Here is a 16,816-nt window from a genome sequence, read left to right as displayed (position 1 = left end):
AGGTATGAAACAGTGGGAGAGGAGTGCATAGGAGTCATACAGAAACACATTTCTTCACACACTTACACTGTAACTCAAAGTAATGCCTGGTTACTCAAGGGCTTTGTATTGAGCCTCAATACTTTTTGTGTACAGAATGAAAAACACCTGTAGCACAGAATATTAAAAACTGAGGTATTAAAAGCTGGCACTGAAGACTTTGTCAGGTCTCATTTATTTATTCTTTCATCTGCTATTTATTATTATAAATCTAATTAAAAAAATCATTTTCAACTGTATTTTATTCAGGCAAAGGTCTTGTACCACTGTGCTGCGTTAAAGGGGCACTCCACCACATGAAGCTACACATAAAGTTAATTTTACTTGTCACAGGCGGTACCAATCAGCTTGTGGAAACATCTGTATAATGTCTCTTTTATGGTTCTGGTGAGAGCTTTCTTAAGTCTAACCTTGATGATGTCATCTGTGTTATTTCGGCTTTAGCTTGGAGACTAGTTTGAAAGACATTTACCTGCTGAGTTGCATTAGGGAGGGGATCTTGTATTTTGGAGGCTGAACCTACACTTGAGACTTAAAGTCAGGATGAGATACCATCTTGTAAGTCTGCCAGCTTTATTAAAGTACAATACTATATTGTTGGAGTACAGCAAATCCAAACAGACAAATTTGATAAGTTGATTTTATTTTGTTAAATTTGTTTGAATATTTCTCAAAATACATTACCAAAAACCTTTGTTTTGGTATGGTACCAAAATTTGCATCAGCCTTGGTATGAAAAAAAAATCAAACAATAATCAGTTCTTTCATGGACAAACATTGTATGCAACACATGGGCTGCATGCAAGCATCATGATAGGTGCTCATGTGCATCCGCACATAGACACACAAAAGCCTACAAACACAGCACTGCAACAGATGGATAAGTATCTCTCTGCTGCAGTCTGGTATTTTCTGCCAGCACATGGTACTGTGACTAGCTTCCAGATTGCAACCAAAAAATTCATTAATTCTAGACACCTAAAGCCAAGTTCTTTTTGGATTGTGATAAATGAATCATTGTGGATTTTGAAGATATTAGTTCACAGAACACCAGCTCTACATCTTGCATAAATTACCCCCAGGGGTCAACCGGATATTGAGGCAAATGTTTGACTGCTTCTGCTCTCCACTACTTACTGTCCGTCAGCTTGGCACAGTGCCAGTATCATTTTTAATATGATAGGCCAATGCACAGGCCCTCTGAACTATTCTGTGTATCTGCATATTAATTCCACCTCTCTTGTTCCTCCTCCTTTCTCTCTCTCTATCCTTCATTTCCCCTCATGCCTTTTTCTCTCATTTCTCCCCGATTTCCTTTTGTCTTAATGTTGTTGTCTTGCTTTCTCTTCACCCCTGTCCACACCTTCCTCTGTCCCTCCTCTGTCTTACGCTCTTTCTGTTGCTCAGCCTTTTTCTCCCTCCCCTCCTTTTGCCCCACATCTTTCTTCCACTACCTTTTTATCTCTCCATCTCCCCACTGAACTGCTGATTTAAAGATTGTTTTAGCAATCTCTGCACCTCAGGAGGGAGGGGGCATGAATTCACTGGAGCCTGAACGGGTTTCTGTGCTGTCTGTCTGTGATCTAAAGCCCTGTCTAATGTTAAAGCCCATCCATCCGTTATCCACAACCTTTTACAGTCTCTGGAAACCGGTCACTATGGATATTCAGCTTAATATCCATCTCACAATACCATCAAGGTCTGTTTTGTGTTTTTGTCCCCATGTCTGTGTTGAATTATTAGGAGAGGATTCTAAAAAGGCAACCATACTTTATTTTTGGCATGTTTGTGTACATATGCTCATGTGTGCATTTACAGTACAGTAATTTGAGCACCTGGTGTGTTTGGGTGTGTTCCTGAGTGATGCGTTTGCACCTCAATGAACTTGTGAGTGTACATGCTCATGTGGTAATTGAGAAATCACCACCGCACCTACAACACGTCTGTCTCCGACAAGAATCACCATTTCAGATTTTCCAGGCAATTAGGTGATTGAGAGAGCAAATCAGTTTCATAATTAGACATGATTTGGAGCAGAAGAAAAACACATGAAATAAATTCCCTCCTTTCCTGGGTTCGGGGATATATTTTGGTTGACATACTCTGGAAATGCTGTTAAGGACATCTCAGTGTAAAAGGCCCTCTTTGCATGAAATTTCACCTGATGTTTGAGTTCAGTTTAAGCTTCAACTTGTAAGGAGTGATAATTCATCATATGACCTGCAATGTTCTAATAAATAAATAATTCTACCTGTGTTCATTATTTGATAGAATTTGAAAAAGTTTTGTTAGAGTTAAAATTGAGCCCTGAGTCCTTAGACCACAGCTGCAAAATTTCACATTACTCCCACGATCCTCTTTTTGTTTTGAGCTGGCACTAAATGTCATTACCATGGATGTACTATGGGACTTGACAATACACAAACTGCACTTTATTTACTGATGACTCATCAACAGTGTGACAGGGATTTGTGTAGCACTGCACCAACTCTGCTCATTAGACTCTCTTAATAAAGCTGCGATGCTATATAGATTAGTGCTTCTCTCCTGGTTTGGCTCACAGGTTTTTTATTCATTTATTTATTTATTTATTTTAATAACAACAATGCTTCCTCTCATCCTGTGATGTGAAGCACACATGCATAATAGGGAACTCTGACACCTGAGTGCTGAGTCAAGAAACTACAAATATTCATCAGGTCAACAGCAAAACAGCTATTATTTCATAAATAGCTATTACTATTTAAATAATATGTTAGCAAAATGTTTTTCAAAACCTTTTAATCACCTTGAGACCTTCAGTCATCTTGCTGACACTTCAGGGACTCCCCGCCCCCAGATTGTGAATCACTGATATGGAAAATAGAAAATCCATTTCTATTTTACACCTCTGACCTTCACCTTCTCTCTTTTCTCCCCTCTTTTCCAGCGGTACAATGTGGGAATCCAGGTACCCCTTCTCATGGCCGTATTTCCCGTGTGGATGGCACAACCTTCTCCCACTCCATTGTGTATTCTTGTATGGAGGGCTATTTCCTCACTGGCTCGCCCACTCGCCAGTGTCTGGCAAATGGCACGTGGTCTGGCACAGCTCCAAACTGCACAAGTGAGTTTTTAATGCACAGAAACATGAAAGGAGATTGGTGTCTTGTCTCTTGGTCTTGTGGAATACACTTAACAGGCCACTGTGCTCAACACTGAAAATTGTGAAATGGTCAGTGTCTGACCAATGAGATGTGTTCAGTGGCCAATTATATCAGTGCTTTGAGCAGAGAAACACACTGTGTCCTGGTTGATCATGTTTATCTCAGTCACACTTACACCTACATTGGGAGTCACAGGATTTGTTATCATCGCTCTCAGAAATAGAACAAAAAAGTAAGTGAAAAAATTGGATGAGAAAGATTGGGTAATCCCATGGGTGTCATGGGTGCACCCAAAATGACCTATCCTGTTTTTATCCTGGTAATGAGCCGCTACTGACCAATGCACATAGCCAGGCATATCAGTTACACAAAGTGTAATTCTGACCATACAGTAGATCAGCCATTGTTTTATTCTGCATTATGCCATATAAACAAATTAAACATATAACTTGTGATGAAAAACACCTCTGAGGTTTATGACAGACGGGAGTGAAGATGATTTTGCTCCCTATCTCTGCCAAAAGGAGGCACTCTGAGTGATCAACAATGGTGCTAAAATAGGGTATAAGATTTCAAATAGCACATAAATCTCTTTGAGCCTTCTCTCCGTGCAAAGCATCAGAACTGTCAGGCAGTTTTTTATTGTCTGGATCTCAACAAATGAGCCTTGCAGTAATTAAGAAGTATGCCAATCTATATTCAATTTGCACCAGGATGACTATCAAACAAAATTACACATTGTTCTTCTCTCTGAAAATCACCGTATTCGCTCTTCCTCATTCTTTTGCTTGTTATTGAATCACAAGAAAAGATAAATGGTATGGGCATAATTTTCAATTTTGGAATGAAATGAGTCTCTGGGGAGATATACACAGAGAGGGAGAGGGAGAGAAAGATTGAAAATTGCATTGAATAATAATGATCAAACATACAGAAAGGCAGAATAGCTTTCTTGCCTCTTCTCCCCACTTTGAATCCTGTTTATCACCAAACTTATTATTTTTATATTTCTTGTATGCTATCACTTTGCATTAAATTTTAGTGGTCAGTTCAGGGACATCAACACTTAAGTTGCCAAGATTGCCTCAGTGTGCCTTCATTAAGGAGGAAATCATTTTCACGGTTCATGGGTAATCGATCATGTAGGTTACTGATTGAAAGTCACACAACACACTCAAGGTGAAAAAGAAAGTTCTTGTATTTTTTTCCTTACCACGCTTGATGGTTGATAAATGAAATTTATAGAGCATGCTAAGGAATTAGGAATTAGCTGAAGTGCATTAGAAAAGAGACTTGCTCAGTGAAGTATGAAGTAAAGCCATAAAGTACTTTATGAAATAAACAGTAAACAGTGATTATTCAGGGAGACTGTTTGCCTTGTAACATGTCATGATCCTGTTGATTTTTATCTACTGCTTATAGTACTCTCCACTTCTCTCCCCTAATTCTTTCCTCCCTCCCCTAATTTAAATGCCAACACAGCAGTGTTGGATTCTTCTTGTTGCTGGGGGGTAAGGGGATATGATTGAATGAGAACATTAGAGTGGGATGCCTATTAGCAGATTTAGAACTTACCTGGTTACCGTCAGTTTTCTGCAGCCTGAACACCATTTAAAACAGCAAACCAGCATCCCCTAATCATTTGAATTCTTGCATTTAAAATAACTAAATGTGAAACTGAAATAGTCTGTCAACTGTCTACTGTTTGTACACTATTGATCCTGATGTCTGGTTGAGTTGTAAGCACTCCAATGACAAAAAAGGATATGTCATTAACATGCCAACAATGTCAGGATGGTTCTGAAATATTTTTGCAGTAAGTGATAAAGAGAGACCTTTTAACAGGGGAACTGCTTTTAGATACAGATTTACTGGAAGCAGGAGTATGTAAACTCCTTCTCCATTTTTGTGTCTAAAATTTATTTACCCCAGTAGCCTGTTTTCTTGAGAGCAAGTAAGTGTACTGAATGAAAAAAAAAACTTACTAGTTGAGTTGTTGAAGTCAACAGCCTGCAGCTTTTCTGCATTGTGCTGACTGTCTAGGTTTTTCAATTCTACAGATAGACAGGCACATGTAAACATTTGCATTTATGTAGACACATTCTTTTTCTGTTTCTGTATCCTGGTTAGACCGCTTTTCCACATTTTCACAAGTTTTGAGTTGATACCAATTGAAATTTTTATTAGTTGTCTTTTATTCATGCCAGCTGTTTCTGGCTCACGTTTGGAGAGATATCTCATGCTTAATTCAAGATAATGTGTTTCAGTGTAATTTTCGTGGCTCAGATTCAGTCAACTAAAAACACACATATATTGTGCATGTACTTGGCCACAGAGGGAATGGGTCAGCTGCTGTTTTTCATGGTCGTCATAATTTAAGATATTTGGGATGGCTGTGGCTCAGGAGCGGTCGCCCACCAATCGGAAGGTTGGTGGTTCGATCCCCAGCTCCTCCAATCTGCGTCTGCAAGACACTGAACCCCAAAATTGCCTCCAGTGTGTAAATGTGTGCGTATGTGTTAGAGAGCACTTAAATGTATAGAACAAGTGTTGTATGAATATGTGTGTGAATGGATGAATAGTGAATAGTCGAGAAAATTAGGCCCATTGTCCTTTTTTCACAGATTTCACACAGAGAAATGTTTTCAGGACTTAAAGTTGAGGCCATTCAATATGTATGTTAAAAATAACTTGCAATCTTACAAATACCCTGTATATTTTCCAGGAACAGAATATTTAATATTAATAAGAAAAGCAGGAATCAATTTTATGTTGTCACATTGCTGCATAAAGTCTAAGGTGAGAGCTCTGGATGGGAGGATGGTTCTATGAAGCGTCTCTGACTAGAAACTAGAACTGGAATTAGCTGAACTGAACTGATGGAAAAAATGAGTTCACTATTCACAATACCTGGTCAAGAAAGGTCCAAGATATCAGATAAGACTGACAGGTTCCTTTATTTACTACACAGTTTCCATAAATGAGAGGCAGCAGTGCATATGGAGAAGTAGAACTAAAAGTCATGGAGTCCTACATCAGGAGTCATTGTGTATCAAACATCAGATACATCATTGCCAACTGACCTGCAATTCATTCATCTGAAATAGATTACAGAATACTGGGTGTTAGGAACCTCTGAGGATGTGATATGGAATTCTTCCAAGTTAACAGAAAACACACACAACAGACCATTCACTGTGTAAAATCTGTCAGTCAAACATCAAGGCTGCACAATTAACCTTTCATTTCACCTAACTTTCTGCAGGGTACCTTCTTACCGGTTAGTGTTGTTGTTTTGTGTTCATTTTGAAAATCGATGCATCCAGGATTAGATTAATTTTTGTAGCAAGCAAGAACATATTGCCCATACTCAACCCAAAACCTCAGTGGCAAAATGAAGACCCAGCTTCTTCTCTGTGATCAGAGTTAGCAGCTCTCATATGTATCCTGTCAGGATACAAAGTTAGTCTCACCCAGCGATGATAAATGTGTCCAAGTGTTGAAGTCCTTGGCAGCAACTGAAAATAAACAAACAGAAATTAATTTAAGGGAGGAGGCGTTTGCAGGGACAGCCATATGCATCAAACTGGCTTCTTACATTAAGGTGAACAAGTCAGGAAAGATTTTATAATAAGCAGTCACAAATTAGGGCTGTAAGATGAAACAAGGGCTATGAAGAAGTAATCAAATAGATGCTAGCAATTCGCAGATTCATCAGATATAGTACTAGGTTAAGACCTGACAATGTAGTGGGCCAACATTCAGCCATCTGTTTGCTTTGCAGAAATCATGCCATGAGAAGAAGCCAAGAACAGGCAAAAGAAGAGATTGAACAAAAAGTTCAGGGGGAGTTGAGCTCCCCAACATTATTATCGTTTTTACTGGGCCTTATTCTTGAATTGGACAAAACTGAGCCAATATCTCAAGATGATATAACCACGGTGGTGTATTTTTGATAGGAGAATATGTAAGTAAAACATCCCTCACCTTTAGGAGCACAGTACAACAGATGCTGTGTGATGATGCCTTCTTTGCTTGGTCACTGGCTACTATGGTGACAGCTATGGTGTGGATATTTCTTATCTTCACATAACTGAGAAACATAATAGATGTTTTGAAAATTATCAGTCCTGGCTGAAATGCACACTACACACAAATATTCATTTCTTCCTCAGTTTGAGCACTTTGAAGTTTTGATGGTGAAAAATCCAGCCAAAATGATTTCTACTGTAATAGTCTGAACAATGATCAACACAACACAGAAGTCAAAAAGTGCCTGTCAGATGTCCTAGAGGATGATTATTAAGGCTGAGAGGATGATTATTAATCATCAGAAGCTCTACCTACCCTTTTTGCCTATGGCACATGAACAAAAATGCTAAGTGCATTATTATGCACTAATGGCATAACTAAATGCAAGATTAGAAACCACCAACAACTTGAGATAGCTAAAAATAGAAAATCTGGTGGAAGAGCTGGTCCTCTCCTGTGGTCAGTGGATAAGCCTTAAGCCCTCTTTCTTCACAGTGCATGGTGTATGGATCCTTATATCAGACACTCTGTAGTGATGAATTTATGTTTTATTTTTTATTTATCATGTTGCAGTTTAGCATGTTTTAATCACTACTCAATCATCACTACTGGCAGCATTTATTATGATTTCTGATGCAAGTTCTTTATGTGTGATCAATGACAGTGATCACCTGTGGTGACCCTGGTATTCCAGCGAATGGACTTAGATTTGGTGATGACATCACGGTGAGCCAGAACGTGACGTTCATGTGCCAGCCAGGATATGTGATGATAGGTGGGGACAACACTGTCACAAGGACCTGCACCAACAATAGCACCTGGAGTGGCACCATGCCTGCATGCCAAGGTAAGTAACACACACAAATGCAATCCCTTATAATGCATCGTACACATGCTGCAGTCAACCTTGATAACCATCAGAATGTACTATAACAACCTTGGCACGCTAGCTCACTGTCACGTACAATATAAAGTACATGCTTACTCCCTGAGATCTAATGAGATTAGCAAGCAAGGTGACACAGTACTTCCTATGTGGTAAGATAGTGTCATATTGTTCACTTCAGTGTGCTGATAATAGAAGTGCCAATGATACATTAGACTGAATGTCTCTGTGACAGACACGCACACACACTCACAAATACAGATACAGGTGCATATATTTGCATTAACCCTACAAGCAATTTTGAATCTCTCTCTATTCTAAATTACGTCCAGTGCATCCCTACAGTACAATAGTAATACCACATTTTAGCAGGCTCTTAGATCAGAGACAACTTGCTCAAGTGGGTTTGTTGGAAAAAAAGAAAAGAAATATACAGCAAATTCTTAGAGCCCTTGATCTAGGACACAGTGATTTTACCCAACACCTGCATCTAGAGTTGCACCTGTGGTGGCAGAGCCAAGGCTAAAAGTTTCTCTGATGCCTGATGATGGATGGTTAACAAGTCCTCTTCATCATAACAAGGATCCCTTTAATTGTATGCTTACAGTTAATCATTGGCTTCCTCTCTCTAAACCTTTGTGCACACTCTATGGGCTTGATTAACATCAAAGTTAGAAAATCCACCAAGAGTACTTAGTTGTTGTATGCCCATCAGCGCTACATCACTCAGTGATTTATGACGCTCAAGTGGAGGCATAGATTAGCATGTCTGCCGTCGACACCCAAAACTAAGTATTGCAGGGCAGATTAACTTGTGCAGTGAACAGTTCAAGAGTACACCAGGAAAAGGAAGAGCCCACGAGGCAAATGGTGGCTCATTGTTGCTAAGGAACTGTTCCCAGGCTACTGTCTCAGTTATAGCGAACAGAGCTTGTGTTGTATTTTTCTCTTGAGAAAAGGGAAAGGCAAATGAAATGTGAGAGAAAAGGAGGCAGAATGAGAGACTGACATGCACACAGACAAACTTAACAACAGGTAGGGGAAATATAAACAAGTAATTGAAAGACAAAGAGTTAAGGAAAATCAAACACACATGGACAAACTTGTAGAGGGAGAATGAATATCGGAAAAAAAAACACAGAGTTTGTTGTCTTTTCTTCTTATGTAATGTTTTTTTGTTTTTTTTTCTAGATGTACTAGGTGTATAAGATGCTGTTATGGACCCAAAGTAGTCTTACCATTGTCATTCTCTATCTCATATGGAACTGTGGTTTTAAGCCACACACTTCTTACCCCACCCCCCAGCTTCTGGTGTGACCTTGTCTAGAAGTTTACAACATCTAACCTGACACTGATTTGTAATTTTTCATGGGTGTGTTTCATTATTAATATGCCTCACTCTGTGGTATGTTGACGCTGTTAGATGAATTGATGGTCGCACAACCCTAACCCAAGGCAATTGAAATGGATGGAGAGAGAGAGACCGAGAGTGTGGGTGTATGTGTGCACACATGTGTGTATAAAAGTGTGTGAAGCTCCTACCCTCTGAGCTCTAATCCTTGACAGCTACCACAACAGCTCAGAAACCCTAGAGCTTAGCCTGCCTCATCATACACGCTCTCACACACCACCATGCATGCATTCAATTACACAACCATCTATCTTATACATACATAGACATAGATGCTTACACACCTTCACGCTGCCTCCCACCACTGCTGCTGCTGCCTGAGTGCTGTCAGCTTGTACTGACCTGTGTGCATTAGTGAGTGAGCCACAGGGTCCCTCCTGCCTTCTTTCACTCTCTCTGCTGCTCTCACTTGTCCAATAGCACTTAATTCTCTCATGGGGTAAATGAATGAATGAAAGGCAAAAGAGAGGAGTTTGATTACGTGATCATCAGTGTGTGCTCTATATTAATTTTGCCACTCTTTGGATGTGTTAAGAGGAAATACATATGTTTTATAGTTTATTTGCTCCTTGTCACCTTTCACTTCCTTTCCCTTGGTCTCTTTCTAAGACTATCTGGGACAAGCAGTAGAACAGCTTTTATCATCTCTCTTGCTGACAGCCTACGCAGCAAGAGGTCTCTGAAAAGGACTGAGAAAATATCTTTTTTTCTTTTCTTGCATCTGAAACTGAAAACAATGCCTCCTCCAATAAGATCGGTTGCCTTTTTTTTTTTTTTGCATGATTGGGTTTAAGTTGAAGGTGCAGCAGTTCAGGCTGGGTGAGCTTTTTGAAATTGTCATGATGTGGGGCATCTGTCATCTTGTCATAGATTTAGATGATGTGCCGCAGGGATATGAGCTGATATTCCATGGAGGGAGGGTAAAGACACAGAGAGGGAAGCAAGAGAAGGAAAGGCAGAGGGAAGTTGATTCTAAGAAAGAGGTTGTACGTGTACCGACACTGTGCATAATTTTGCACTTAATGCATGCGCATCAGTGCTAGCCACGGCATTTGTGTGTGGTGTGCATACATACGCTGCTGATGACACATCCTAAGCCTCGCCCGGCAAGGATTCAGTTTGAATCCCAGGTTTGGCGTGTTCAGCTAAGAGGCACTAATGCTGCTTAGAACTACTTAGGAAAATGGGGACACACTCTGCTTTCCATTCAGTTCTGCCTGCCACCCATGCCTTTATTACTACTTTCTTGTTTTCTCTTCATTTTTAAAAAGTAATTTCTAATGCAGTCCTTACAGGATTAGGAGGCCTACTCCTCTAATCAGCGTAATTTCCCTACTTTCACACATGCATTCACACATTGTCCCTGCATCTGTATTTCTCTCGCCTTCTCAGTCATTCTCTCACACAGACATACTGTAGGGAGAGACACATATACACCCAAACCAATTCTCTGCTTTACAGCATCCAGCTGGGCATTTTAGTGAGGTAGTTCAGAATGAGTTGTGTTTTTTTTTCGTGGAACTCCAGAGCAGCAACATGGAAATCCCAAACCAAAGACGCTCTTTACTAATTCATTAACATCAAAGAGAAACAATTTCAAGTGAACTTGTTTCTCCTTGAAAACATGAGAAACAAAATTACAATACCAAACAAAACATTAAAAAACAGATTGCAGCATCAGTTTGGATCTGCCTTTAACTTTTATCCACTATTCATTATGGCCTAAATAACTTTCTGAAGAGTATAGCGTTCCAAATATAACATACTTCTAAAGCATGTATACTGTACACTGCTGCAAAATGTCTATATGGAAATCTTTTTGGATCTGCAGCCAACTGAGAACAAAAGATAGTGCCACCCTGGAGAGAATATGTTAATATGCTATGGTGGCTTGCTCCACATTTACTGTAATTTCTTCAGTTGGAAAAAAAAAGCATCTAACTAAACTATACTGGCAAGAAAATTAAAGTAATTTGCTCAAAAATGTTCACAATTTATCTGCAATATAGTGTAAAACCTAACCTGTTTTTCGTATTAGTATCAGTTTTTCAGCTTTTTCCATTTTAGATTAGATTTTAAGTTGTAGTATCTAAATTATGTGTCTTTATTCTCTTTGTATCCCTTCATACTATATTTATAGCCTTCTTTAATTTGACAAAATTAGATCATTCTAACTGGATTTTTTTGTCGACGCAGAAGTTAATTTATTAATGAAGCACATTTAAAACAGAAAACAGCACATTTAAAAATTGACTATAAATTCATTTATTGTACGCTGATTTTCTGTCCAGCCAGACAACAGCAGGTGATTTAACGGGTCTCTCCTACAGGAACTAATAAGTAAAATCACCTGCTCTAGTCTTTGGTTAGCATGATGACTTCTGGCATGCAGAATGCCAAGTTGTTTGTAGTGAGCGACTGTGCTCTTAGCGAGAGAAAAGGTCACCATGCACAGTATTATGCTCAAGGCAAATTGAGGCAGGTAGGAGGAAGGCAGTCAAAGAAGTGTCCAGTTGACAAATCTGGGACTCAGGTGAAAGCTAGTCCAGTCTGCTTTAGCTCAGTCTGGGTACTTGTAATAATGCCAACTGAAGCAGTGTGTGAGTTTGTCTCTGTTCACAGTCCTGCCCCAAAGATGCCCATAGAGCCTGCCTTCACAGGGCTGCATCTGTAGGTTTTTGTCATCTATTTGGAAAGTGAAAATGACAGTGTTGTTGTACTGCCAAAAGACTAAACCTTAACTTGACAGATAGGTGTTAACATGACAGTTTAAGTAATTGAATTTGTAAACTAAGCATGTGATCCTTACAGACAGTTGCGAGGCTTGGATATAGTCTGACTTCAGTTTGCAGATCTTTTTTTCAAGTGTCTTGGCATGCATGAGTATGTCTGAAAGAGAGAGAGACTTGGGGAAATGATGGGTGTTGAGGGAGGATAGTAATGGTATAAAACAACTGCTATGATTTATTCATATCCCTAAAACCCATATCCCATCTGTGTCCCAACGGGTTCATCTCCAAGTGTGTCAGAACAAACTCTGAGCTTTATTATGCATTCATTTATTACATTTGTTGAGCTGAAAGTTTATGGCTTACACAGACACAAGATGTCCCTTGATTTCTTACAGAAAATATTCAGTGTACTCCAAACATAATTGACAGAAAAACTGCACACAATCACAGTCAGAAGACAGACCATTTCTCAGAGCTAAAGACCTAGTTTTCACCCAGTCATATTCCACATTCTGAAAAATTGTGCCACCTCTATTCCCTCTTGATACTGTAAAATAGCACTATAATTTGAAACATGCAATGTAATGATAAATTTGACAAAACATGTTCATGTTTAACCTGCATGAAAAATTTAACTTCACTCCTACCTTGTCTTATAAAGAGGCAATACTGAGATGCTCTGTGACAATGAAACATTTGATTATTCTGGATATAAATGGAAAGATAAAACCTGGCAATTTATTGGATTAAAAGTGGGTTTATTACAACATTTAATACATTTTAATACTGCTGCTCCCTCTTACCATCCCCACCTCTTCCATTTATTAAAATTTTAATTATAAACGCAAAGACCCAGGATGTAGTCATATCCCCAGAAATCCACGTAAGTCATAGTAATTATCTCCAAGCTTTAACATTGTCTGCTATCCTTGATTTACATCCAACAGCTGTTGTGGTTCACTTTTGTGACGTTTGTGTCCATGGCTATAGAATCAAATATTCTCAAGTTCACTAAACTGATTTAATAAATCTTGCTTTCATATTTTAACTCAGACAAGTCTTGGTTCTCAAGTGACCATAATCCCGTAACAGACATTATGAGCATTTGGATGAAAGCCATACACAATACCCAAAAACTAATTGATTTAAATTACACACTCAACACCAACTTCTTCATTTTGCTGTAGAGGGAGACAGCATGCAACAATTGTGGTTTGCACATTTAATATTAGAATGGCTTGTGTGCTGTCAGTCCATTCTCACTCTGAATTATAGAGTTGAAATATTTCAGATAATAAAATTCCTGGTGACCTTTGCTCAGCCTGGTTTCTGTATAATTCATTGGTGGATTTACCCAGATGTATGTGAAGATTCAGGTCATGAATACCTAGACTTACTAGTCAAATTACCTTTTTAGCTGTAATTTTTTAATTTGGAGATTTTATGTATTGCTCTTGAGTAAGAGTTGATTTGCTCTCTTGTTTGTCCTTGTCTCAGTCTCATAATCCCTTTGAACCTGGTCTTGACTCAGACTGTACTCTGATAAGTTTGTATTAACCGTGTCCTCACTATCCCCACAGTGGTGACATGTCCTACACCCCCACCCATACCTAACGGTCTCCTGGAGGGCTCAGTCCTGGAGTGGGGTACCAGCGTGAGCTACAGCTGCCTACCTGGGTATGAGCTGTCCTTCCCTGCTGTGCTCACCTGCACAGGGAATGGGACATGGAGTGGAGACCTGCCTCAGTGCTTGCGTGAGTCACCATTTTGTGATTTCATGATAATTATAATGATAATTATAGAGGTGTCTAGAGGAAGCTGCCTTGTGTTTAGACTGAAATGGTCTCAGTGACATTTCTGTCACCGCCTGGAACATGGTTATTTGCACAGTGAGCTAAATTGGATATTTTCTCTTGATTAACTTTTCAAACATATGAAGCATATGGAATGCTGGACTCATAATTAAAATCTGGTATCCTGTTGCTTTTCCTCTTACTTGTCTACTGATCATGAATTCAATTACATCATTGGGAAAAAAATATTCTTCCTGAGAGGTGTTGTACTAATGCAGTCAGGCAAAGTCATAACATTGTGCAGTTTTCTTTGAGGAAGTTAAGGTAACTTCTCAAAAGGATCTTACCTGCATGTTATTTTACAACTTGTCTCTTACATTCATTACAGTACAGTAGTTTTAAGTTGTTTTCTCCAAGGCAATCTCCTGTTACATCACTTTGCTGCTTGACCCTTAAAAGCTTATCTTAAGTCAATGAAATTAATGAAATTCATGAATAAATCATGGAGTTAAACATCAGGGCCTAGGTGGAGAAACTGAATTACGATACAAATAGAATAAGACAGTCTTGCTGAGATGCAGAACAGGGATTATTAGTGGTGCTCCTAGTAAGTCATACTTAATCCTAAAACCACCTTCAGTGATCACAAAATAACTTTCTTTTTTTCCTTTCATAAAAGAAAAAAAACACATGAAAAGCATAAAAGGGCCTTGCACTCTACATGTTCATAAAGAACACAACTATATATCTCAGCATTAGTTTATCAATGTAACATCCAATTTACATTTTGATTAAATGAAAAGTGAATCCAAGAATCCTAGAGTCAGTGTTGCTACAATGCTGATGATGAAGATGATGATGTGAGTAGAGCCACAAATGGGGTGTCTGCTGCTCTTTAATACATTAAGACCTTCTCAGAATCGTATTTGCAAGCATAATAATAACCCCTGGGATGCATGACTGCTCAAGAGCATCTCGCTGTCATCAGAATCATTCTTGCATTATATCACTCAGACTGAAATGAAATGTCAAGAAGGGCAAAGCATTTGCATCTGTGTGTTTCTCTCTTTGTCAAGACTGTGGAGTAAAAACAAATACCACTAAAAAATATTCAATATTTAAAAAATGCATAAGATGGTGCATGTAGGCAGTCCTTTTGTTTTGACTGTTTAAATACTCCATTTTGCATCACACTAAGGGATCTTTGTTTGAGAATCTCTTCTATTGACTGCTGTCTTTAGATAAGAGTTCATGAACTGGAGTGAAATTAGGTGGTTTGTTGTATTTCAGTACCACATGTTGGATGATGACAAACAAAAACTGTGTGAGACCCCGGAGTCTATTTAAAAAGAACTACATTCACTTGTGTGCTCTTTTGTAATTGATGCTAACGACAGCATTTGGTGCTTATGGCCATATTCAGTCAGGCAAACACAGTCCCATTTGGGTATTAAGCATTAGAGATCCAGCTGACAGACTGCTAGTGTCTGTGACCATGCAACTAGAAACACAGTACTTCATGCAGCCATTTGCTTCTCTAAATGGCCACATTGCAGTTGTTTATTGTAATTCATGTATGTCAATGTGCACACTGCTGTCTGATTTACATTCTGCTTAAGTATTAAGGATTGTATCTGTCATTTATGAGCAGATATGTGCTTAAGCACTGCTTAGTGACCAACTGCCCAACTGTTTTTATTTGGGTGCATGGGTTACCTCTGGGTTCTGGTCCTGAGTTGTTATGATGGATAAAAAATGTAATCTGGTCATAAAATGGATAAGGTTCCACTTGGTAAATGTACCATGTCTACTTGCTGCCTTCTGCAATTATGATGAGCCAACAATCATTTTTCCACATCAGCAGCTTTGTGAGTGAGTAACCTTTATGTTCCATGATGTAACATTAGTGTTTTATGTGTCTCAGTAGAGAATTGTTTTTGATGCAGTAATGACATTTAATAGCTCCTTTACTTATGACCTAGAAGGCAGGTTCCAATACTGTTGCAAAATTGTCACAAACTGAGAGCCATACACTATGAATGTATGATCAGTAACCAACTTCTGCAAAATACCTGGCTCTCCTAAACATAGCTAGCCTCCTGCTACAGTACTTACAGTAGAAGCAAGTCTGTGATAAATTACTTAGGTCTACTAAGGCAAATAAATGAGTCTGAAAAATGGGAGCCACTGGGAAGAAAAATCTGCTCATATTTGGTGTAGAAAAGGATAACAAAATGATCTATGCATTAAAATGTAAGCACAACAATATCTACAGGAGTTTCAGGTGTGAGTCTCTAAATGGTGAAGCCATTAAGAGGTAAATCCTTAGTTGGTGTCAGTACTCACAATGTAGTTACAGGACTGACCACTAGTATAAATACGTATCCATGCCCAAGATACAACTAAAATGTATTATAAAAAATAATAGTAATAATAAATTATAATCAGAATAATCAGATTATCTTTGGCTGTGTCACATTTGCTGCAAATTAAACCTGATGAGTTTATTGAATTTAGTTTGGTGCAGAATAATTTTAAAGCCACAGTCTTGCTGCTTATTGGACATATAGAGGGGTTGCAGTCCTGTATAATTTATAAATAAGATTGCAATTCATACTCAGCACTTTTAGTTGAAATACAGCTCAGCAATATTGTGGGAGATGCCATGCATCTACCAAAGCAAATCCATCTGTGCATTTCTGTACTTTTGTAAGCTTTTTCAGCCAAACAGGATTAAGATGCATATTCATGTTCCTTATAACAACACATGGGAAAAA

At 38.7% G+C, this 16,816-nt stretch overlaps 1 protein-coding gene across 2 annotated transcripts in view; it reads left to right on the top strand.

The window, feature by feature from the left end:
* Positions 1–16,816, top strand: part of LOC108888711 (CUB and sushi domain-containing protein 3) — a 197,833-nt gene that overhangs the window by 161,732 nt on the left and 19,285 nt on the right. For both annotated transcript variants that reach the window (XM_018684823.2, XM_051076168.1), the window contains exons 58-60: positions 2,969–3,145; positions 7,882–8,064; positions 13,827–14,000. In XM_018684823.2, coding sequence (XP_018540339.1) covers positions 2,969–3,145; positions 7,882–8,064; positions 13,827–14,000 — 534 coding nt within the window. The remainder of the gene's footprint in view (positions 1–2,968; positions 3,146–7,881; positions 8,065–13,826; positions 14,001–16,816) is intronic.

Source organism: Lates calcarifer, linkage group LG15 (genome assembly GCF_001640805.2).
Source record: "Lates calcarifer isolate ASB-BC8 linkage group LG15, TLL_Latcal_v3, whole genome shotgun sequence".
NCBI classification, from domain to species: domain Eukaryota; kingdom Metazoa; phylum Chordata; class Actinopteri; family Centropomidae; genus Lates; species Lates calcarifer.
This window is presented reverse-complemented; position numbering and strand designations above follow the sequence as displayed.